Source organism: Porites lutea, chromosome 9, assembly GCF_958299795.1.
Source record: "Porites lutea chromosome 9, jaPorLute2.1, whole genome shotgun sequence".
Classification (NCBI taxonomy): Eukaryota; Metazoa; Cnidaria; class Anthozoa; order Scleractinia; family Poritidae; genus Porites; species Porites lutea.
In genome coordinates, this window is record NC_133209.1 from 26931732 (window position 1) to 26950204 (window position 18473).

The following is an 18473-nucleotide window of genomic DNA, read 5'->3' on the forward strand; positions in this document are numbered from 1 at the left end:
ACTCTCTTGTAGTTTTCAAGCTAATCATGAAAGTGAGCAATTGTAGTTGCTGGAAATATTTTTACGCGATAATTCTTTGTTAGTATGATGCCTTAAATGGGTGCAATAATTGCACAATTGGCTTTAGCCCCATTAATTAATTAATTAATCCTGATCCTGGCATTGAGCAGAATGAGGTCACAGGCACAGGTTTAAATGACCTTAGAATCTTCACTTCCCATCCAACCCACACAAACATGTCTCACATCCCTCTTTGTGAAAAAACTTCACCCCCGTCATTGCTTTCAGTAGCACTGATGAGCAACAAAAAGTGACTGCTATTTGGTCAGAGAATTTGGCTACTTTTGCCCCCTAAATTGAAGTAATTGAAGTTTAGGATTGTTTAAAACCTTGGACTTTGAGAAAGAGTCAGTTGGTTAGTCAACCCTAAAGCCACTGCTTACTTCAAATATTATTGAAACCCCTGCAAAGGAGTTCAGAATTTCTGATAGCCAGCCAAACATTATGATACCAGGGGGCGCAGTGTGCAAAGAAAGCCCTGTCTGATAGCCTGGGGCTAGTGGATTTTGCCATTGGGCTAGCAAATTCTGTTCTTAACTTGCAATTGCTATTGGTATGTTTTGCACGGGCCTTGAAAAGTCTTGAAAATTGAAACATTGCTTATGGGATATCCTTGAAAAAAAATACCCTTTGTTTAAAAAAAAGTGTTTTGTGCAAAGGAAAGATTGAAAGCACAGCAGTATGCAAATTTTCTTGGTGATCATGAAAGTGTGTTTGGGTATGATTTCAATGTTCCTGTCATAGTTCATTTTCCATTATTTGAAGTACCCTAGTAACCGTGCCTTTCTGGGGGAAGGCAATGCAATAAGCAAACCCCACTCCAGCTACGAATTCTGAAGGTCTTTACCTCATGTCATGCTATGTAAAATTACAGGGAAAAAAAGTCCTTGAAAAAAATTATCTTATTCCTTGAAAAGTCCTTGATTTTTCCCCAAAAATTCTGTACAAACCATGCATCAGGCATGTGAAGGTTTTTTCTGGAATGAATATTAGAGGAGAACTGTAATCACTCCTGCTCATCAAGAAATTTTTTTGAGCTTGAACATGCTAGCTACAGCTTGCCCTAATGGCAAGCTGTAAAACTGACTTTATTTGCACCCTGTGGAGGGATAAAGGTACAAACCAGAGAACCTTTGGTGGTGTGGACATGAATGTTCACAGAGCACAGACAATTTTTTCCACCAGCAGACTCTAGCAAATAATAATTGTTTCAGAGAATAATGTAAATATTCTGTGTGGTAAATGTTAGAGTACCTGGGGTTTCCATAAAAGCCTGTAACCAGTACTCTAAGTGTGCTGCTTCTTGCAAGACCTCTTTACTGCTTTCTGTTCATACCTTAATTGTTTATAAGATTTATGGTGGAAAGAAAAAACGATGATTGTAAGTATTTACAAAGTAAATCTCATCACTTGTTCATACAGTGGACATATTGGATCATAATTAAAAGTTATTTGCAGCTCTGGTACTGGTATTGCTTACACATGTAAGTCATTGAAAGCCTTGAACTACTTGTAATCTGTCTTAGTAGGAGAGGTATTCGCTGATTTGATTACTCTGATTGAATTGTACAATCATTGACTGAGGGTAACATTAAATATGCCATACAGTTCCTGGATTTACTGCAAATAACAGGCTAACTAAATTCAGTTTTTTGTAGAGCGGTTTTCATTTGAGTGTCGAAAAGTAATTGGTTTTGCACTTTCTACACGATGCGATTGGCTTAAAAGATTCGCGCCACCTTTTCATCCAATCAGAAGTGAAACCAAAGCCAATTGTGACGCGCTCGCATGCATTTTCCCGCGCTTTGCGTCAGCCACATGTAATTACTTCGAGTTTTGATTGGTTCAATGTCTTGTCTGTGTCCTATGTGATTGGCCAGAGTAATTACTGTGGTTTTGGTTTTACGACACTCAAACGAAAACCACTCTAACATTCCAAATCTAGGTGGAAGCTCGCGATAAAGAAATTGAGAGGCTTAACAGGCTGCTTGATGGCGGTCGTCCAGTGGAAGCAGTCCTTAGAGATGGAAAGAAAGACAGTAGTGAAAGAGTTGTAGCACACCTCAATGTTCAGGTTACTATTTGCATTTTTCTAGTTTTGAAATTTCTTCAACTACATGTTTGAACTTTTCTACAGAGTGTGGTTATGCATCTTGTATACACTGTGGTTGGCTGCCCAGGCAATCCAAGCTGACATTTATTGTTTTACTGCCACAGCACATAGTCTTGAATAAAAACCATTAGTGCAGAAATTTCGTATAAAAATCTCCGATCAATTTTATTAAATGTATCTTACAGTGTACGTGTTAAACCTCGAACACTGAAAGATAAAATAAAGAAATCGCTATTTAATTAACTAGCGGTAACACCATTCCTCATCGTACAATCTGGAATCAAAACGATCTGTTATTTTAAATGCATCAGCGCGCTGGGCGTAGCTGTAATTGACTGACGCATTACATGAAAAACTGGAAAACTAAAAAGGGGTAGGGGATAGGGAGGAAAAAGGAGGGGAACTGGGGAGAGAGGGTCTTTCGCGCTTTTCTCTCTCCCCCTACCCCCTCCCCTTTTTGCGCCTGCCACGCAGGCTAGAGGAAAACTTCCTGAGAACAAAAGTACAATATTTCCCTCACTATGATACCAATTAAATGCAATGCCTTTAACATAACGAACTGACTGTAAAATAGTTATCACAGGTTGTGGATAACTGAAGTAATACTACAGTACTGTACACGGAGGTGAAAATTAAATAGGCTATAAATGTTCAAGCTTAGATACATTGTAGGTTTGCAGCTCGTTTTTTATCTTCGCCAGGTTGATTACCTTCAACGAGCTAATCGTGATTTAGAAAAACAGTTAAAGGATTCAATAGAACAGCGTGCTGAGGCCACAAAGCTAGCCAATGAGCTTGAAGCAAAAAATGCAGAACTTATCCTTGAGCTAAAAGATATCACCAGAATGTCCAAAAGACAAGAGGAGGATAGCCAAAGAGATCACATTGTTATACGCTCTGAGTTGGCGGAAACCAAGGTTTGTAAAAAAGAGATCAGAGGTGTAACTGAACTTTCCGTTCTTACAAAATTTGTAACGTTTCCTCCACATTTCCCGGTTCCATTACAATCAACTCTGGCTTTGCTAGCGCCCCGATAATACGGACAACAGGTAGTTTCCGGAAAAAGATTACAGACATTCGACTGAAAGAAACTTACGGACACCATTCGTCTCTCACCCTTCTATGACGGATTCTCGCTAGTAAAGGCACTAAATCTTGCCCCCCTTAGTTAACAATGGACCAGCTCAACAAACCTTTTCGTCTTTTTCTTTAAGCTAAATCTATAATTAAGTAAATCAATTCAGTAGTTTTTACTTAACTTTGAACCAGTTATTTCTGTTTGTTCAATTATTAGGCTGTACTACAAAATCTTCATCACCAAGAAGGCGTCAATAGAGCAGAGATGCAGGAACTTCGAAAGGTGATTGTCTCTTGTTGAACTGCTTCTGACGGAATAGTTTTAAAGTCAGGTCCTAGTCAGTGTAGTTTTCTACCCGCAGTCAGCCAAACTTAGCAAAGGCTAAAACATGATCTTTTTTGCAGAACTGAAGAGAAACACTAAGGCGTTTGTCGTTTATCTATATCTTCCTTATTTCCAAATTAGCTGGGACGAATTGACCGGATGGAGGAAACAGCTAGTCAGGTTACCCGGTCTGTAACCTGCAGCTGGGTCCCATTTCTCTGGAGGGTCTACCGTATACTTCAGCTTATAAGCCCCACAGTTATAGGCCCATCTAGCTGTAAGCAAAAAAATACATCCCTTTTTAAGCCCCCCTCTAGCTTGGAATTTGATTTTTGCGACATTTTGAAGCGTAAGAAAGCGATCGAATACAAAATGTATTTTGATCAGCACTGCCAAGTAGCTTGTAGCCTGCGAGCAAGCTCTCCGGGGCGCTCTGGCGGCGGGGCGGGAAAAGGAAGGAGAGCTTGCAACTTTGCAACTAATTCCACCTCCAATTCCCCTGTGGCTCCCAGTCGACTGAGCTGTCATATTTCCGCTAATCAGCGCGAAGCGGAGACGAGTGCGAATGTAAACAAACGTTGAAGAAAACGTGCCAATCATCTCCGCCAATCATGTAGCATTTCACATCCACTTTTCGATGCAGATATTCAAATTCCAGAGACGCAGTGCTAGCTGTCCTTCCTTTTCCCGCCCCACCGCCAGAGCGTCCCGAAGAGCTTGCTTGCAGCTATGTAGCTTGTTTTGAAACGCTTTTTCAGCACTGTTATAAGCCCCCTGCTCGGATATAAGCCATTCTAAAACCCCTTACGAAGTTGTATAAGCCCAGAACTTATAATCAAAAGTTTACGGTACTTCACTGCCTCTTCCCAAGACTTTCGGAGACTTTATAGCGTAGGACATTTTTCGTCGCGTTGAAGTCGTTTTCCAAGTTAAAAAATCAAGACAGACATAATAGAGTTGGCACTAATTTGCTTTCAGGAACGGCAGCGTCTAATGGAAGAGAACGAGCGCCTGGCAGTGTTGGTGGATAACGCTAATGAAGATGTCAGACATGTCACTGAGTTACTGGACAAAACAGACAAGGAGAAGAAGCGTCTTTCAGAAAAGAACGCACAGCTTACAGTTAACGGTATGAGTCACGTGTGTTACCTACCTCCCGCAATCCTTCCGTGCACGTGCTTCCGTATTTGCGTGTTTTCCAAGCGGCATGCGTTCATGTAATTATTGTGTTCTTTTTGTGAGTTAATGACTGCTAGTCATTAGAGAGCTTTAGATTCTGAGGCGAGGACGACTACGAGTACGAGATTTTCTCGATACTGAGAGTTGCTCATGCGTGAACCAGCGTCTTTTTGGCGGGAAAACGTGAAAAAAAGTAAAATGAAGCTTTCCGGGGTGTCTTTGTTTTGAGTTCGAATACGCGCAAAAACTTGAAGTTAAATCTCGTACTCGTACTCATTCTTGTCCTCAAATCTTAAGTTCTCTGTTATAAACCGGTTAGGTTGGCAAGACGTCGAGGTTATCATCTTCTATCGTGGGACTGTTCTAAGCTGCCAGGGGCCGGTTGCTCGAAGCCTGGTTAGCGCTAACCGTTGGTTAAGAGGTATCAAAATGTATAGGTTTCCATGGTATTTAACGCTGGTTAGCACTAACCATGCTTCGAGCAACTCGGGCCAGAGGAATTACCTCAAGTCCATTCAGAGTCTAGTTTTTAATCCTGAAAGAATGCCATAGTTGGATGTGAAAACCAAATGCACCATTCTGTAGCGTAGATGTGCCCTTTTCGAGGAAAATAGTAGCCTTAGAAAACAGCCTACATTTTGTGACACCACCAATGGTTTTCCCGCCAAATAACGACTGCGTAATGACTGAAGAAATTCCATACTGATGACGCGTCACTACCCAGATCTGGGCACTGCGTCTGATTGGTTGAAACAAATTTCTTTTGCAGCGCGACTAATCATAAGCATTACCCAGTTCTGGGTAGTGACAACACGTCATCTGTGTGGAATTTCAGCAAACTCTCCTCAGATGTCATTTTAGTGGTCGCGTCGTGAAATATGGGCTTTTTTTCTCAGGCTAGGAGACTATGAAATCATTAAAGGTGATGTTTCACGGGACGATTCGCAACGACGATTTTTGTGCAACACAGCGTTGCAATGCTGGAACAATGATGTAACCATTCGAAACAATAGGGACCTAAAGATCCGAGGACGGCAACAGCTGAGTAAACGTCGCTGAAAAAGTGAATTCATGTTCTTTCAATCTACATCGCGATTACTGTAAGTCACTAACTTTTTCAAATGTAGGCGAACCATCCTAAAGTTGAATTCCTAAGAACTGTATCCAAGTGCTGAAAGAGAGAGGAAATTTTGTCGTCGCTTGTGTACTTCCTCTGTACAACGTGAAATTAGGCATTTTCACGTCGTAGTCGTGCAGTGACGGCAAAGAAATCTACAAAAAAGCTTGATGCACGTGCAAAATTGTTGTTTTGCTAATTAAACCTATTGCTTTTGTGGCGTTGCCGTCGCCGTCGTCGGATTTTAAGGTCCCTACTGTCGCAACAATGCTGCAACTCTGTGTTGCGCTAAAAATCGTGGTTGTGAATCGTCCCGTGTAACATCACCTTAATACTTAGTATCTTTTTTTTTCAATTAGAACGCGAGCTTGTCATGGATCTGGAAAGACTTAAGCTGGCTAAATCTGTTAAACCCAAGAGGAGTCGAGATAAGGTAATTAACTTGTAGCTAGGGATTTACTGCAGCTTTATTTATTAGCAGGGTGTCGGCAACGGAACGAAAACAAAGCTTGAAAGCTCGAACACACAGGGAGGGAAAGAAGAGAAAACTAATCACAAATAACTATTAAAATTAAATATCATATAACATTCCACTGAGTTACATGTTATAAAACTACAATGTAGGCTATCAGATACGACTTAAAGGTGCTTAGACTTGGCGCGCCTCTAATGGTGACAGGAAGGGTGTTTCACAGCTTTGGGCTACCGATCATTATCTTTGTATGTAACAACATTACTTCGCTAGCTATTACAGGGAAGTACTAATAAGCTGATCTTAAAGACGAGATGCTCTTTAAATATGTAATAGTTCGGGTAAATTCTTGAACTTGATTTGAATGTATTTCAGAGAGCGCTCAACTCTTAGAGGAGCGTTGACAATTATAATAAACTGGTTCAACCAGTTTATCATAATAGTTCAGTTATGATATACAGTCAATTACCTCTCTTCACGGGCACCTCTGGGTAATTTCTATTATGTACAGGACAGTCCTCTTTGTCCCAAAGACACCAAAATTCATACAATTTCTACCATAATGATGTAGACACATCTGTAGTGCGGAATCTTGGTTTGCCTCATGCCTTTCAGAGCCTTAATTAAAGGCGAGAAGCAGTATTTTGTAGGTTATTTCACACTGCACAAGGAGCCAGTAAAGATTACATAGAACCGGTGTAAACTGTACCACTATCTTAACCACACCTATATTAATTTTCTACGTTTAGTCTCCATCCAAGATAGAATCACTTGTGAACACGTTGGAGAAGGAGAGAGATTACTACAAGGGCGAGTGTGAGTCGCTCCAGGACATGATGAGAAAGCGTTTGACATCATCAGATTCCCCGACTACTAAACGAAAAGGAAAAAGCAAAGGAAAGGTAAAAACATGCCAATCTCATTTGAACACTCCCGAAAATGAACAAACATTCCAGCGTGTAGACCTGCCACAAGTCGACCTCATGAGTTTCTTAGGTTTCGAACCGGCCGAGCGAGCGACAAAGTCGCGAAAGGTCGAAAAGTCGAGAGCTCGTCTTCTTCCCGCGCCATAATCGGACGAAGGACTTTTTGAAAGTCTACCCAGCGTGCTAGAAATTTCCATTTCTCACCAGCCACTGTCCCCAGGCCAGTAAGCCTGACAGAGCTTCCCATATGAATATTAATGGCGAGATAAAAAGCTAGATCGAGGGCACAGGCTATTACCATTAGGTTTTCTACTTTCTCTGTCGCCGTATCCAACCTTTTCTCCCCATACCTAACCAATAACGACATGGTTCGAGTTTATCTGTTTGTTCTTTACTAAGCAGTCAGTAATTTTGGTCCACATGGAATTAATTTCTATTTTTGAACCACGTGATAAGGCGGCCATGCTGGAGGACAACTTAAAAAAAATTTTCTCGCAGAATTTGCGAGAAAAAAGAGTTTAGCTCCCAACGGAGGGAAAGGCTTTTGTTCTGGTCCACCAGTATGGCGTCCATGACGTCTATCGTTGCCGAGAGCCAGAAAAAGCAAGACACTTCTTAGTCTTCCAAACATTCATTTTTTATCTTTATCTGTAGATGCTCGGTCACCTGGAAAGCATGACTCAGCTGCTTCAGGAAGAACGAGACTTTTACAAACGAGAATGTGAACTGCTTAGGAACATGAAGGAAAAGAGCGCTTTAATGTCACCTCCCACAAGAGAGAGGGTAATGAACTCCTCTATGTAGTTTTGGGAAATTTGAATAGAGGGCAATCACAATCCCCCCCTTTTTCATCGTAAGCGTTTGTTTTCTAATGTTAATTCCCTTCTCCCTGGAAAAAATTTTCTCACTTTTTAAAAGAGAGAAATGCTTACAGACCGACCATCCGCTTGGCTTGCTTTCGAGATCTTGCAAACTCCATTTTTTAAGCCTCTCGTAGCCTGTTCACAGACCCTCTATTTTTTTCTTGCTCCGAGTGTGTCCATGAAAAAATTCGCGCTCATTTTCACGCTCTGCGCTTGCTCTCGCCCGCTCGAAGAATTCGTCGAAAAAAAAAACTCTGAGTAGTTTGTGGTCACGTGAGTAAAATTATTTTACAGGTTCTTACGAATACCCAGCCTAGATCAAGGCGTTCTCTCTTGCCTCGTTTTCCGCTTGAAATTCAGAAAGGAGCAGGCGAGAGAGGTGCACAGTCTTATTTGGGAGTTCTTACAATGACGTCACGGTTCGCAGTAGAGTCCAGGCTCCAGTTGTTTAAAAGGTGGATAGGGCTATCCAACGGATAAATTACTATCCTGTGGAGAGCGCACTTGGTTTTGGTATTACTTATCCAATGGATAGCGAATTATGCGGTGAAAAGCGCTATCCAACGCTTGAGCAACCAGGACCAAGTTTAACTGAGCCGAGAAGGTTTACTTAGGGACCAGGCTGGATCGCATCATCATTTAAACTATTTTTTACCCTAGATATCACGTGACAGCCCAAATGAAACAAATCGTTTGAGAAGAGAAAGAGACGAGCTGCAATCACTTGTGGAGAAGTTTGAGAAACATCTTACAGAGGTAGGAAGTTTATTTGTATCCTGCGCAATATTGGAGACTTTAAGATTCAACGACGCGACGGCAACAAGAATGTCGCTTAAACAGTGAATTTGCGTTCTTCGGGAGCTTCGATTTTTCTTACCCACTTTGTCAAATGTTGTCCAATCCTCCTCAAGTTGAACACCAAGGGACCATATTAAAGTTCAGAGAGAAAAATAAAATTTCGTCGTAGCTTGTTTATGTCCTCCATAAAACGCGAAAATAGGTAATTTCACGTCGTAGTAGTGCAAAAACGTTAAGGAAATGTACAAAAAAGTGTGATGCACGTGCGAAGTTGTTGTTGTTTTTTTTTTGACGTTCCCGTCGCCGTAGCGTCGTTAGATCTTTAAGTCCTTATTATACAGATGGAGATGTGAATGCCGTAAATTCAAAATTGGGTAAAGGTGTCCGAAAAAGAACTGCAAGATGTCTAATGGTTATCCACCCAAGCCTGGACCTCATTCCCTTTTGAGTCTTCACTGGAGCGGAAGTGCGTGTGGGAGAGGTCTGTTCACGTGGTGGTAGGGTGCCGCTTGCGATGCGCGTCGGACGCTGTATGTTCGAAGTTGCCAAACTGTTATGCTTGTTTCGTGCATGTATGTAAACTCCTTGCGATGACTGACATTTAATTATGAAAGGATGATGTTTGCAAATTCTTCAGAAAGTTAACATCTGGCCCCGTTTGCACAATAGATGGATAGCTCTATTCAGCAGATAAGTAGGAAACCAATTGCGTCATCCCCTGGATAGAGATTTATCCGGTAGATATAGCTATCCTTCTTTTGAACAACTGGCGCCAGGTTATTAGCCATATAGAGGTTGCCAGGGAGATTGGGCCGGCGTGTTGTCGAATTGCACTAAAGGACTGTGTTTTGAGAAAGCTGTCGCTTCTGTTATTGGCTATTAAATATTTGCGCAGTAAACTGGGTCAAAATATTCGTCCCCCAAACAGTCCCACAGTGCAATTCGACGCAACAACGACCCAGTCCCCACACCAACCTGCAAATGGCCAACGAAACCATAATTGGTATACTGCGGTCTGCTACAACATCCTCTAAACTTCCACCCAGCCTGAAAGGGAGTTTTCCAATTTAACCATTTAAATATGACTTTCCTGCTCTAGATTCAGGAGAATGTGAAAACATTAACACAGGACAGGGATAACATTCAGCTGCTTTACGAGCAGGCCACGGATGAAATCCAGAGATTACGCCGCCAGGTGTCTCGAGCCCGGTCTCCCTCACCCTCTCGTGCCGCCTCGGCGGTCTTGGTCCGAGTGGAGTCTGAGAGAGACGCAGCCTTGGCAGATGTAAGAAGAAGTAATATTCACCTTGACAACTTGGAAGACAAGTTGAAGGTTTGTTGCCGTGAAAATCCGATTCCCTCTGTCCGACTAAGCAGGACATTGTTCACTTACGAGGGGACCCCGCTATGCGACCCCCTCAATTTTTTTTCAGCTGCCACTTTATTTTTTCCCGGGAAAATGCCCCTTTTTATAAAGAAGCCCTGGCCAAAGGCCACATTGAAAAATACCGGTGTATATGTTCTTTTAAAAATTTACTTCGTTAATACGGTCACTTAAACCAAATGTGCGTTATGAAAGAAATTTGTGTAGCAAAAGAAAATGGATCATGAAAACTAAGCAACAAGGATATTCCTTTTCAATTGAAGGCGTACGTGAAATGTCATATTGTTCATCTCTAAATATACCTATGTTCTTTTGTCTTTACGAATTCATTAATACTCTGTCCAATAGCACCCCTACAATATCAAATGGAAAAAAAAGCACCAATAACTACTGCTACTGCGCTGATAGTCGGCAATCCCGTTGGTGGCCAGTTACTCTGTACGAGGGATTGCACCTGTTTTGTCTAAATTTGTCTGATCCCTTTTCTTGTCGTGTAGTCAATCCTCCTTTTGAATTAGCTGTGTACCCTAATCCTTATTCAGTGTGAAAACCCACGACCGCATTCTTTATAGAAGAATTAAGCGAGCAAACAAGACCCTGAAATTGGGCAAAAAGAGCGAACTATTCATTTATATTAAACTCTGTTAATTTAATTTTAGGGCGCAAAGGATAGTGCTCTTCAAGAGCGCAGGCGATATGAAGATAAAATACAAAGGTTGGAGACCATGTTAGAAAAGGTAAGGGATGAAGATTTTGTAAGGCAAATTTGCGAAGAAATCCTCCTATGCAAGGAAGATCATCGCAGTTAAAAACGCAACAGTAGCGAAAAAAGAAAGCCTGAAACACTTCAGACTTGCCGGGATTCGAACCCTGACCTATGACCAGCTCCCAGTTGCAAAAATGTTGAGACACTCCCTCGAGAAAACGACCTTTCTTGCTTCAAATCGCTCCTGGTCACAAGTCTGTGAGATATAACACTGACCTCCCCCTCCCTCCCTTTCAAAGTGGTTGCTCCAAGTTTTGAGTATGGTCTTGTATTGCTAGCAACATTGATAAGGGGTGGAGGGGGATCACAAGCACAAGATCATGGAAAGGCCATTTATGCCAAAACACGGTACAGTGTCTCAAGTACTTTTGCAACTGGTTGTAGCTCAATTGGTTAGAGCTCTGCACCGGTATCGCAGAGGTCAGGGATCGAATCCCGGAAATTCAGGCTTTCTTTTCGCAACTGCATAAGTTGTGTCTTTAACTGTAATGATTTTCTTTGCATTTATTTATTCATTCCGCGGTTTCAATGCATGAAATTCATATAATTATGTATTATTTGGAAGTGATCTTTGTTCGCAACCGCGTGAACACAGCAAACGTGTAAACAGTGCTGAATACTGTAAGTAATCAAATGAGCATTTTCTTTAAATTTCAAGCAAAGAAACTAGGAAACCGTGCCTGGGCAAACTATTTGCATATCCTGATGACCAAACATAGCCTGTGAGCAAGCTCTCCGTGGCGCTCTGGCGGCAGGGCGGGGGAAAGAGGAAGAGCTTGCAACTACATCTCTGGAATTTGAATTCCACCTCCAATTCCCACGTGGCTCCCCGTCGACTGAGCTGCCATATTTTTGCCAATCAGTGCGAATCGGAAACGTGCGCGAGTGTAAACAAACATTGAAAAACACGTGCCAAGGGTAATGACGTCATTACTAATGTCATCTCCGCCAAGCAGAATTTCGCATAGATTTTTTTGATGCCGATATTCAAATTCCAGAGATGTAGTTGCAAGCTCTCCTTCCTCTCGCAGGCTAGACTAAACGCAGCTTTAAATGTTCTTTTCCACAACCCTCCAAAAGTTCTGTCTTTGTTAATACTCGTTTTTGTACAGACGTGCCTACCCGAAAAAAATAAAATACATAACCAAACTGAAAAGAAAATGTCCATAGGCCAGGACGAGACCTAACAGTGCTTCTATTCACCTAGGTTGAGGCAGACAGAAACGAGCTTCACTCCCGAGTGACGTCACTCAGAAACATGGTGTCCGGTCTGGAGGACCAGTTAAAACAAACTAGTGCCCAGCTTTCCATGGCAAAGGACTCGGCGCTGGAACTTGAAGCCGAGGTTAACAAAGTACAGTTAACAGCTGACCAGCATCAACGCACTGTAGAGGACATGGAAAGGAGGCTGAACAGAAGGGCGGGTGATCTGCAGGCGTCTGAGGAGAAATGCCTGCAGCTGGAGCGAAGGATAGGTAAACTTAGTATATATGAAGTGGGTTGTGATTTAATGTCGTTGAAATCGTAGTGATTTATTTATGATAGAGATTGCATTTCTAAAAACTCCAGAAGAATTTCCGGGCCTGGTGAAGGTTTTTCCTCATCGATTTTTTAATGATCCTTGGGAGTTATTGTGCCAAGTAGGTCAATAACCTTCTCGATTTTTTTTAATTTACTACAAATCACGTTTCTTCTTATGAACTTTGTGCACCTCAAACAGTTTTTGGGGATCGAAATGATTTCGGGAGTTTTGAGAAACGCACTCTTGGTTACCGTTTGGTAAACAGACTCTCAATACTCTGCGAGTGTAATTGATTTAAAAATACAAGTCACTGCAATTGATACGTTTTTCAAGGTCTGCTCTTTTTATTATGTTTTGATTTAGCCTGCGAAGCCGGCAGGATTGTTAGAGCACGCAAAGTTTGGCAGTCAGGAGCTGCAAAGCCGCGTGGAATGGTGTGTAAAATATTGTACAAGGTTTTGAGAAAGTTTCGAGGTCTTAGCGAAACGTTGCTCAGCCCGTATGCCGTTGCAGTAATTTTAGCCACAGGTGATATTACATCGAATCAGTTCACATGTATTCCAAAGGGCAATGTATTTTATGTATATAGTGTGTTTTATATAATTGTAACATGTATTTGTAGAGGAAATTGAAAAGAGAAATGCTGAACAGAGTGTAGAGACAGCCGAAATAAAAGCAACAGTGAAGTCTCTGGATCGAGAACGAGATGATTTATCACAGCAAGTGGACGAGAAAACTGAGGAAATTATGAATCTGGAGGCAAGAAGAATACAGCTGGTATGTTTAAGTGTTTCTTCTACAACTGTGTGCATTCGATTAGGAAATCTGGATTTAGATTTTGAAATCCGGGTTTCGGATTTTCAATTGACTGCGAAATCTGAAAGCGGATTTCAACGCTGAACAACGGTCTCGCACGCGCACTCATAGTTATAGCAGAAAATAGACCACTGTTCACGGGACAGTTTTGCAAATCCGTTTTTTCGGATTTCCCAAACAAGCGGATTTGGATTTCATGATTGAAATCCACTTTCAGGACGGATTTCTCGGAAGTGAAATCCGTTTTTGCGTTCGATTGCAAATCCATAATTCGGATTTCAAGATATACATCCAGATTTTCCAATCGAAGGCAACCTTGAATTCTTGAAAACGTCTTGAAACTGGTGAACCAGTTTTCCAGACCTGGAAAAGTCTGGAAAATAAAATAAGATAAATTCTGGGGAAAAGGTAGATAGTGTGGAGTTTTTGTTTTTTTTCTCAAAACTGTAACAATCTGTCATCGTGTGAAATCCTCAGTTCCTTCTTGTGTTTCGATCGTCTTAGCCTGCATAACAGGAGATTATGAGCCAAGCGAGGCGAACGCGGTATTTTGCGCAGAGTGGGAGACGAGGGGAGGAGCGTCGCGCTTCGCTCAAAATGCCGCACACGCGTCGCTTGGCTTATAAAGCGCCAGTTATGCATGCTACGATCGTTTATTTGATAACCTCGAGTCTGGGAAAACAAATTATTGTTTAAATTTTGGGCAAGTCTGGAAAATGTCTTAAATTTGCATCCAAAGATCTTTGCCCACCCTGCCTTGACATAGCAAGGGAAACTTTTTTTTACATGTAGTCAGTAATGCGAAAAGTTAACTGAAAGATACTGCCAGGGCGGATGAAGGTTGCTGAACTCGGTCAGCGTCGTGTTATCAAGGATCACCATTGGTCTAATAAAAATTGCATATTCGTCCCAATTATTCAGCTTCAACAGTTAAACTATTCCGTTGTCATACTAATAAGGATTGCATGTTGTGAAAAGGTAAACAAACTGTTTGTATATGACGTTAAACAATGTAGCTTTTAGCGACTGGCCTGCGTCGTGCTTACTTTTCTTTCAATGGACGCCGTGTTGTTATTTGAACAAGTCGTGCAGTTTTCTGACGCTGTCTTCTTCGTTGTATGAATACCACAGCAACAACATGTCACAACACAAAACAAAACCAGTGTTTTATATTTTATGTTGATCCACCGGGGTCGACTTTTAGTCCAAAACGCTTCTTTTTCTTGCGAAGTAGAACTAGTAGACACATTTTGAAGGTTTTGCAACGTCCAACTTTACGACAATGGCATGGGTTGCGGCTCTTCACTCTTTAAATTATCTTAAAACGTTTGTTGGAGGCGATGAGGTAAGAATCGCTGTTTTTACGTGGTATACCAATTGTTTGCATTGTTTAAATCCCCGACATGATCTCTTCGGACTTTATACAAATTTCTTGCACCCTTTGAGTGCAGCGCAACTGGAATGCAATTTTTATTATACATGAGACAACTTTTAAGATTTTTGTTAGTCAAAACTTCTTAGCGGCTGCCCACTGGCTTCAATAAATCCACAGCCGAAGTGAAATTTGTGTCGTAAGTTAGTGTTATGATTGGTGAATGTTAATTTCTTTTTGGTTAAATAATAACAGTCGGCTCAGCAGTGAATATAGTACGCTCGTAATTTGCTCAGTACTGTACACTTGTATAACTTATCAACTTCCACATTATACCCAGCTTAGTTCTAAAGACCGCATTGCCGCCTGTTCTGGCGAAGATCCCTTGTACGTCTTGTACCGGTCTATTTGTCGGTAAGAGAAACTCTGGTAACGAAGTTGATAGCGCCGGCGTCGTGTGCCTTGTGTGTCCTTGAAGGGGATACATGCACCAAATTTCTTTTTCTTTTTTTTTTTTCAAAACCTTATATACGCTGACATTTCAATAGTAGAGAGTTGGCTTTCAACTTACCAAAGAACTGCCATATTATGTCTGATAAGAAGAAAATAATTATACAGAGGGTAACGCCCTGTATAGCCCTTGGGATATGTGAATTGCACCAAAGTTATTTTTAGACCAGTTAAACGCTTGAAATTAATCGGAAGTTGGTTTCCGAAGAGGTTTGCAAATTTCTATTCAGTGTTGTCGAGAGAGAATAAGGGGACATTATGCTCTGGCTCTTTCTGTGTCGCCATTACAATATTCTGCATTGTTTGCTTTGAGGCAGTCACGCGTGGACTTCAGGTGTCGTTTCTAACAATCGATCAACATGTGCGGATGCCCCAGGAATTAGACTTCCGTTCAATAATAACCTCTAAAAATAACCTTAGTGAAATTCGCATATCCCGACCAACGGCCTAAGATTCCCCCTCTGTCCCATTAATCTCTCTGGTCTGATTTGTTTTTGGTTTTTGTTCATATTACCTGACTTGACAGGTGAGCTTCGCTTGGAACTCCTCACTGATTGCAATACAGTTACGATGTTATGAACTGAAAACGTCTCACTTAGTATAAGGTCCTCATGAGTGCTTGAGGTTGTACTGTACTTGATATACCATCTGCTGTCCATGCGCCATGCTACTGCACTCCAGCCTCGTCCCCAGGGGCCTGTTTCCCGAAAGTCCCGGTAACTTTTCAGGCCCGGAAAGCTTTTTTCGTGTTTCTTGTGTTTGCGTTCAAGATCGAAGTTTCCATGATTTTGAAAATATGTAATACCGTGCAACTATTAGTAAACAAAGCAAAATTGACTGGTTTGTGGGCTAAGAACTGTGCTGCTATAACAGGTTTTAATTTCAAAATTTCCTTTGGGGCCGTTAGAAACGGGCCCCAGGGCTTTTCCCAATCCCTGGGGAAGAGATTGCCCGCTCTCATCCTCCCCTTTTTCGGGTAGGAACCAAGACTGGAATCACGAGAGCGATGTAGATCGAACCTTGTCTATTCACTTCACAAATGAGTTTTCAATTATTCTTTCTTTACCTCTAGGAAAAAGCAGAAAGCGAGCTCAAGATGAACATGGACGATTTAGAGGCACAGCTGAGGTAATTTGGCGACTAGTTTTCACCCATTTACACAAATTATCCGGTATATAGGGTAGCAATAATTGCTGAAAAATTAAACTCTGTCGTATCGTATCAACAGCCACGCATTAGAACAAGGAAACCTAAAGGACAGAGAAATAAAGAGCATAAGAAGGCAGTTAGACTCAAGGGATGACGAGTTAGCTGAAATGACAAGAGGAAGGGAAGTGGCTCTGAAAGAAAACAGACGACTACAAGCAGATTTAAACACCATGACCGAGGAACATCAGGTATGGCTCAGCTAGTCTTATTGTAGTAAGTCGTTTGAAGGATTTCAGCCGAGACTAAATTTGCACCATATGAATGAACAGCCGAGATTTCGTAAAGCCACCACTGGTTTCCCGCGAAATGACGTCTGAGGAACGAGCGCAGAAATTCCATACTGATGACGTGTCACTATCCAGGCCCCGGTTGTTCAAACGTCGGATAGCGCTATCCACCGGATAAATCACTATCCAGCGGGTAGCGTACTTGATTTCCGTAATACTTATCCGCTGGATAGTGATTTATCCGGTGGATAGCGCTATCCAATGTTTGAACAACCGGGGCCAGATCTGGTTAATGCTGTGATTAGTTGAAAAATTGCTTCCACCAATTAGAAGCACTACCCAGATCTGGGTAGTGACACGTCATCAGTACGGAATTCCTACGCTCGTTACTAAGACGTCATTTCGTGAAGAAACCAGTGGTGGCGTCGCGAAATGTCGGCTGTTTTCACGGGCTAATAATTTTTTTTTGTTTCAGGCGATTCATCAGCAGCTGCAGGAAGCGTTGGAAGAACAGGAAAGTCTCAAGGTGCAAATAGCGGAATATGCTAGACAAGTGGCACGGGTAGAAGAACTCCTAGCTGAGAAGGTCAGTTAACTTACCTTATACGCACGCGCATTGGCCATTTAGTTGCGCGTGAGACTGGCCCGGCGTCATCGAATTGTATTATGGGACTGTTTTTGGAACGCTATCTTTTCTTTTATTGGCTGTAACAAAGTCACACGGGAAACTGGGTCAGAATTCGACCCGAAAAAACAATCCCATAGTGCAATTCGAGACAGCAATGACCCAGTCTCACGCACAACCTCTAAATGGCCAATAACATCATCTGTTGTTTTAGCCAATTCGTTATGTGTTTTCTAAAGTGTATGTTTTGGTTTCTGTTCTGTTTTGTTACGTTTTTGTTGTTTTATCAAGAAACTTAGTCGAGTTGTAAGTTTTTTCATAAAAAAGCAGAGGCGTTCTAATTGTGTTGTTTCTGGTTTAGCTGACGATATGAACTTTTTACTAGAGGAAAACCCTTGAGAAACTTCTTTTTAACCGGAAATATAAGTAAAAGTATGTGCTTTATTTTGCACATTTTCTTTAATTGATTGGAAAATCAACGTCTTCATATGTTTATAAAATTATAGCTGTATCAGGCTATGCGTCATTGGCTCCTCATTTGTCTCGCGCGTGAGCGAGAAATTGGCTCGCGCGAGAAAACACAACGCGCGGGGACGGAAGGAAAATGACGCTGACGTGTGTAGGCAACTTTCGTGCGTACTCGTGTTGTTGCTTACTTGACGGTCCCTTTGATAGATAAGAAACCGCTCGTATTCTAAGTTTAGATATGAGCAACGATTGACCAGTGTTTTAAACGCAGGATCAAGAAAAAGAAGAATTACTGGAACAGTATCAGCTTCTGACCGGTGAAACAGAGCGGCTCGTGACAGAATCAAAGTTGTCAGCTGGAAAAATGTCCACCTACCACGTTGAACTGATGGATAAACAAAGATCAGAAATGGAACTTAACAGCAAGATCAGACGGCTTGAGAGTGAAATTGAACAGGTAAGTGAAACTTCATTTGAGTTTTTTTCTGTTACGCTGTCTTTGGCTAGAAAATCCAAAGCCATTTTACTACCCATTTATAACTTGCTTGAATGAATTTCCCTCCTTTCGCGTCGACCACACGTATTTGCTTGATCTGGTTGGTTATCGGTATTTTCTTGTGATTGGCCGAAGTAATGTATTTGGC

The 18473-nt window shown here is 41.7% G+C and overlaps 1 protein-coding gene across 1 annotated transcript in view; it reads left to right on the forward strand.

Annotated features, from left to right (window-relative positions):
- Positions 1-18473, forward strand: part of LOC140947481 (centrosomal protein of 135 kDa-like) — a 29286-nt gene that overhangs the window by 1902 nt on the left and 8911 nt on the right. The window contains exons 2-17 of the mRNA XM_073396594.1: positions 2006-2134; positions 2875-3090; positions 3468-3533; positions 4554-4704; positions 6231-6304; positions 7093-7245; positions 7924-8052; positions 8793-8888; positions 10030-10263; positions 10974-11051; positions 12288-12555; positions 13225-13379; positions 16373-16428; positions 16529-16697; positions 17212-17322; positions 18101-18286. Of these exons, the coding sequence (XP_073252695.1) occupies positions 2006-2134; positions 2875-3090; positions 3468-3533; positions 4554-4704; positions 6231-6304; positions 7093-7245; positions 7924-8052; positions 8793-8888; positions 10030-10263; positions 10974-11051; positions 12288-12555; positions 13225-13379; positions 16373-16428; positions 16529-16697; positions 17212-17322; positions 18101-18286 (2271 nt within the window). The remainder of the gene's footprint in view (positions 1-2005; positions 2135-2874; positions 3091-3467; positions 3534-4553; positions 4705-6230; positions 6305-7092; positions 7246-7923; positions 8053-8792; positions 8889-10029; positions 10264-10973; positions 11052-12287; positions 12556-13224; positions 13380-16372; positions 16429-16528; positions 16698-17211; positions 17323-18100; positions 18287-18473) is intronic.